We start from the raw sequence: 5,930 nt of genomic DNA, 5'->3' as shown, positions 1-5,930 counted from the left end.
CCCCCAGGCCAAGGGGCAGGGCTGGGGTGGGGCTCACGTAGTCAGCCAGGAAGGCAATGCCATTGGGGAAGCGCTTGGCATCGGGCACCAGGTGGCCGTTGTCATCACGCCCACCAATCCAGCAGTCATCAATGTTAAGGTATGTGTAGCCCAGGTCTCGCCAACCATCCTGCGCCAGCCGGTCGGCCATCTCCATGAAGAGCCGCTCACTGGTGAGAGGGGCAGGGGAGGGGCAGCTTAGTGGCCCAGCATGTTCCCCTTCCTCAGAGCTTCTTCAGTGCTCTGAATGTGAATCCAGCCGGTAAGAACCCTGGCCTTGCTGTCAGCTGAAGACTAAGCCAGGTAACAATTGCAAATGACAACAGGAATTGTGTCGTGAGCCCCAAACGGTGAAATTGAAAGGAATGGTCTGGCCCCCAGGCCAAGAGGCAGGGTGAGCCAGGAGAAACATGCAGTGACTGGCCTAGCCTTAACAGTTACCTCCTTTCGATTATCTCAGGGACTAGGTCCATTATAAGGTACCCGCCCCACAGGCCTGAAAGTCCCCACAGAAGCCCCAAGCAGGTCATGAGGCTGAGTGTCAGATATCCCAAAAGTCACCTCTGGCTGCAGTCTCTCTGGGATGGGGAGGTGGCTTTGACCCTGTTTCTCTTTTCTCACTGACCCTCCATGCCCTGCCCCTACTCTGCAGGACCCTGGGTGACACCTGTTAGGCAGTGCAGGCCTTACTCACCTGATGCAGTTCTTTGGGTCTTCATCACAGTTAACGTTGCAGCGGAAACGTTCCCAGGCCAGCCAGCCCATGGGTGGCGTCCGCAGGAGCCCATTCTCCAGCACCAGCACCTGGCTCACCAGGGCCAATAAGAGCACTGTAGGGGTTTGGCGGGATAACTATGAGTGGCTTCCACAGCCCTGGCCCTCCTCCCACCCTCTCCAGGTGCTGCTCAGCCCCGCAGAGGCTGCTGGCCTCCACACTGGAAGAATGAGACTCCTGCGTTTAAGGCAGAATTGGCTCTTCCTGCAACTACTGGCTCCTGCAGTACAGTGAGCAGGTGGATGGTGCCTGGAGTAGGGCAATGTGTTCAAGACCTGAGTCCCCTACTTGCTGTTGTTGCCACAGCAGTGCTGGAATTAGCAAACACTAACACCTGAGGTCATATTCTTTCTATACCCTGACCAGTTCCCCGCACCCTATCACACAGAACTTGACAGGACACTGTAGTCAGACTCCGGGTCTCCTGAGTCCTATCGAGGATCTGGCTCTCTACCACAGACCCCCCAAGAGGCCTCAGAAGGGCTAAAGAGGTCAGCCAGGTGGAACCTGCACTCAGCCAGCTCACCTGGGAGAGTGAGCCCTTTCCCTCCCGGGCCTGTTTCCTTATCTGTCAGATAGAGTTAACGTACTGACTTCACAGGGCTGTTCTCAGCACATGCTGGTATCACATAATGTAGGGCCTCTGGGGACAGGGGCTGAGAAAGGAAGGGGCCCCTTTAGAGGGAACTGATTCTTTTTAGAGATGAGCAGCATTTCCTTCTCCTTTGCCTGCCTAGCTCCAGGAATAAGAGGAACATGTCTCCCCACATACCCACATAGGGAAGGAGGCCCAGACACCAGAGGGCTGGACTCCCTCCAGGTAGCCCCAGCCCCACTGGTCAGCTCCCCTCCCATGGAGGTTACCTGTCTTCCACAACATGGGTCTGGATTCAGCGTCTCAGGACCTGACCAGATCTGCTCTGCTTTTACCAGCTTTATATGTTGGACTTTGGAAGCTAAGAAACGTTAGAAAAGCACTTGGGGTCATTACTGCCTGGCTAGCCCTATCGCTTTCAACCCTAGGCGTGGATCCCACACTCGGTCCCCGAGCCGCCCTCGCTACCTCCCCATTCCCTCCCAGCCATCACTTCTTCCTTCAGAAATACTAAACAAGGTGTCTTGGACATCGGACCTCACCCCCCTACGCGGGGTTGGGCGCCTCAATAGCCCAAGGGCGCCCCTTCGCCAGGCCGGGGCCAAAGAGAGGTAGCGTCTGGCTCGAGGACGCCCAGGAAAAGGGGAGTTGACAGGCCGAGACCAGGCTCCGGATTCCCACCGGGTCTGGGTTGCCACCTACAGCCGCCAAGGACGGAAGACCCAGCGCGGGGACCCCTAACCACAGAGTGCCCTGCCTGTGGCACTTACCTGCCGACGCGCTCACACCAACCGCCGCCTCTGCCTCCAGAGCCGCCGACCGCTGCAGTCTCTTGATTCGCCAACAGCGTTCCAGAGGGGCGGGGCCTGACGGCAGTCAACCTTTCCCGAAGGAGCCTATCAGAATGCCCCTAGTAACGTCGTGCCTCGCCCTCTGTGGGGGCCCAATACGCCCTCCGGACTTCTCAAAGCCCCGCCCCCTTAGAGCTCCAGCGGCGGAGCGGACTTCGCGACCGGATGTGCTGCTGCGGTTGCTGCTCCACCTCCCCCGAGGCTAGACCTGTCACCTCAGCGAGATCCCTGAGGGCGAGGATAGTGCCCAACACACTGTAGACGCTCAAATAATAGCTGGGGCTTGAATACCTGCTAAGAGTTTTGTTAAGAGGAAATGAGAGAATGCTCTTAAGCATGGCGACTAGTAAGCCTTTCAAAACCGGTAGCGGAAGATGAATAGGCTTGCGAGTAAGATGGGGGAGGGAAAACAAACCAGGTGCAGAGCACAACAGCTCTTGTAAAGCCAGAGGCTCTCCTTTCCTGCCTGACACTGCGGCCGCCGGTTTTGCTAGCCCAGGCGCTCTGCATATTTCGTTCATCGAAAATTTATTGAGCAACTACTAGATGTCAAACACTTCATTCTTGGCACCTTCGTTTAAATGGCCACTGGGCATTTCAAACATAAGGGGTCCCAAACCAAAATACCTGCCACTTTCCATTTCTCATGTAATGGCAACTGTCCTTCCAGGTGCTCAAGCCAAAACCTTGGAGGCCTCCTTGCATCTGCTTTCCCTCCCTCCGCACGTCCAGCCTCGGCAGACCTTGTGATCTCTACCTTCAGAACCCATCGCAAATCTAGCCGCCCCACTGCTCTCCCAGCCCCCATCACATCTTGCCTGAATTTGTGCCGCAGCCTACGTTTCATCCACATTTATTCTCTCCACAGCAGCTAGAGTAATCCTTTAAAACATAGCTCAGGTCACTCCTCGCTCGAGCCCCTGCGATGTCTGCTCATCTCCATCTGGAGTATCAGCGCCCACAGATAGACAAAGCCCCAGCCTACACGCTCCCACCGCGTCTCCTGCCGCTCTCCGCCGACCTCCCCGCTGCCTGGCACACTGGCCTTCGTGCAGTTCCTCAAACACAACAGGCCTCAGAACCATGGCACCGGTCATTCCCTCTGCTGGGAATGCTCTTCCTCCCGATGTTGGCATGACTGGCTCCATCATCCCCTTCAAGTATTTCTCAAATGTCACCTCAGTGAAGCCTACCCTGATGATCCTATTTAAAACTGCAGCCTTCCCAGTCCCACAATTTCCAATCTCCCTTACCTTGCTTTATATTTTCCACTACCTTCTAACACATTTGTTATGGTTCATATTATTAATTGAATAAAAATTTAGTGAGAGAGGCAGATAATACACAGGAAATAAAAGCATGCGTATAAAGAAGTTTTCTCTAGTGGTTAGTGCTAAGACGAAAATATAACCCAGGGACACGACAGACTTGAGGGCAGGTGAAGGGCAGGCCTCCCCAAGATGTGCCGTTTTGGCATATGGATTACTTTGAGCTGAAGGCAGTCAAGACCCTGTGGGCTCAAGAGAAATTTCTGTGCCCCCCATGACTACCTAGAAGAATTTAAATTAGGAGCCTTGCCCATAATAAGAGTTATTACCAGAGATAACATTTTATGACCGATCCATATGTCAGGGCAAACATCTAATTACTGAACACCTGTGCTTCATCTGCAAAGTCTTATCATTCTCCTGTGTGAAGCCCCAGGCCTCTTACCACATTCCTTAGCTCAGGATACCTTATTTCACCCTTCTGTCTCTGAACCTTTCATGTATGTGGGGTCTCTGACTTTCCCATGTATGCGGGCTTCCTGTAGCTACGAATGTACTTAAATTTGGTTATTTTCCCTTGTTAACCTGTCTCATGTTGATTTAATTATTAGACCAGCTGAAAGTACCTAACTGATGTGAAGGAGCCCTGAAGAGTTAAAAGCTGAGGGGCAGGGGCTGAGAAGGAAGAGCCGTCTAGGCTGCATGAACTGCGAGGGAAAAAGCTCTGGGTGGGAACCAACACGTTCACGGACACATGTTCTGAGCTCACCTTCGAGGGCCACAGGGATAATGCTAGGCTCCTGCATTTGGTTGTGCGTTCCTGCAACCTAAGCCACTGGCTTAGTTTTGTTTTTGTTTGGGAAGGGGGTGGAGGCAGCAAAAGTTGTACTCTGAGATTGATTCTTTCTTTGCCAACGATTCATTTAGCACATTATGGGAATTATAATAATTTCACAAGCCAATAGCATACCAGATAATCTCTCTTAATAAACCAAATAAGGAAATAACATACTCCAAACAAATGACAGATTAATCACACTATTGTTTCAGACAAGAGGTGGTGAAGGAGTAAATCCAAATTTAATATGGAGTGCCTTTTTATATGAGGAAGCACTCTGGAGACTCAGCAACCAATCGAAGAGCGGATTTCCAGTGACCAGCGCGAAAGTAAAAGTCCTCTGTTGCTAGAGCACCGTTGCTAGGGAACGAAGACGCCAGTGTTAAGCCAGGAGGGCTGAGGTGCTCTGCTGATTTCTTCTGAGACTGCTGCAAGGTTTAATATCACAAGGGACCAAAGAGTAGCCTTGGCCACAGGTAGGAGAGTTTTTTTTAGATTAAGAAAGAGTCTAGATTAAGTTTTTTTTAGATTAAGAAAGAGCCTTGCCCAAACTGAAACTCTCAAATAGTCCATACACTGTCAGTATTTATAGTCTAAATACCTCCAGGCCACAGTTGCTTTACCACAGGTTCTCACCCATGAGCCCCCAGCAGGGCCCATCAGCAGTTGGGCTGCTGACTGCTTATCAACCACAACAGACGTAGAATAATGACATCTTGGCACGACTTATACTTCATACTTCAAAGCAACTATTTTTTTTCTTTGGTCTTAAACAAGTGGATTAAAACAACTTCACTTAAGTCATAAACAAAAGGATTTGAAATGGCATTGAACCAATACGCATCACGGGCCTACCTTGGACTGAACGCAGGCAGGGCCTGGGGGTTGCGGGTGGATTGCAGGCCAGCGAGAGTGGCACAAGCAGAAGTGGGTAACCCCAGAAGCAGAAATCTGGTCACTCCGGGGGCCCAGTTGGGTGGCCAGGAAGCTACGTCGGGCCTTGAGGGCTGAGTAGGAGCCCGCCCAGAGGAGGCGCCCGGGCGAGGCCGACTGAGGCTTGGCTCTGCGGGAGGAGTGGGCGGGGCGGGGAGAGGGGGCCTGGAGGGGGCGAGAGGAGGACTCGGAGTTTCCATGGCAGGGAGCGGGGGCTGGCTCAGTACGAGGCGGGCCGACAGCTTGAGGTGGGACCCTGGGTTCGAGGCCGCCCGCCACTGACCAGCTCCGTAGCTCAGGCGGGTCCCGGCCTCTCCCGCCTCAGTTTCCCTCCCGCGTGGACCAAGGGCCATCTTCACGGACCCAGGCCTGGTGAGTCCTGGACCGGGAGGCGTGGGGGCGGCAACTCGCGCTGCGCGGGCGGGGTCTCCCCGCGCTCGGGGTCTCCCGGCTCCCGCAGCCATGCTCCCGGCCTGGCGGAAGCGCGGGGTCCGGAGACAAGATCGCCCCGGGGAGCGGCCGAAGCCCGGCCCACGGGCCACCACCCAAGGGCTTCGGCGCGCTGGGCGGCGCGGAGGCGAGAGAGGGCCCAGCGGGCTCCGGGAGGCGGCGGCCCCGCGAGGGCGTGGCT

General features: G+C 54.3%; 2 protein-coding genes across 5 annotated transcripts in view; one reads left to right on the top strand and one right to left on the bottom strand.

Moving 5' to 3' along the window:
- NAGA (alpha-N-acetylgalactosaminidase) overlaps positions 1–5,387 on the bottom strand; it is a 10,928-nt gene extending 5,541 nt beyond the window's left edge. For 2 of the 4 annotated variants that reach the window (XM_015593557.2, XM_006917362.3), the window contains exons 1-5: positions 5,222–5,387; positions 2,180–2,305; positions 1,679–1,770; positions 734–869; positions 38–209 (exon numbers count right to left, since the gene is read on the bottom strand). In XM_015593557.2, the coding sequence (XP_015449043.1) occupies positions 38–209; positions 734–869; positions 1,679–1,694 (324 nt within the window). In that variant the 5' untranslated portion in view covers positions 1,695–1,770; positions 2,180–2,305; positions 5,222–5,387. Of the gene's footprint in view, positions 1–37; positions 210–733; positions 870–1,678; positions 1,776–2,179; positions 2,306–5,221 lie in introns of those variants that run through there. The other 2 variants (XM_015593558.2, XM_025050588.1) reach the window with 2 other exon arrangements.
- Positions 5,388–5,442: 55 nt separating this feature from the next.
- Positions 5,443–5,930, top strand: part of PHETA2 (PH domain containing endocytic trafficking adaptor 2) — a 3,426-nt gene continuing 2,938 nt past the window's right edge. The window contains exon 1 of the mRNA XM_006917363.3: positions 5,443–5,671. The gene's annotated coding sequence lies outside the window, so the exon portion shown is untranslated. The remainder of the gene's footprint in view (positions 5,672–5,930) is intronic.

This window comes from Pteropus alecto, unplaced genomic scaffold, assembly GCF_000325575.1.
Source record: "Pteropus alecto unplaced genomic scaffold, ASM32557v1 scaffold157, whole genome shotgun sequence".
In the NCBI taxonomy this organism is placed as follows: domain Eukaryota; kingdom Metazoa; phylum Chordata; class Mammalia; order Chiroptera; family Pteropodidae; genus Pteropus; species Pteropus alecto.
Note: the sequence above shows the minus strand (reverse complement) of the source record. Positions and strands in the feature narration are given on the sequence as shown.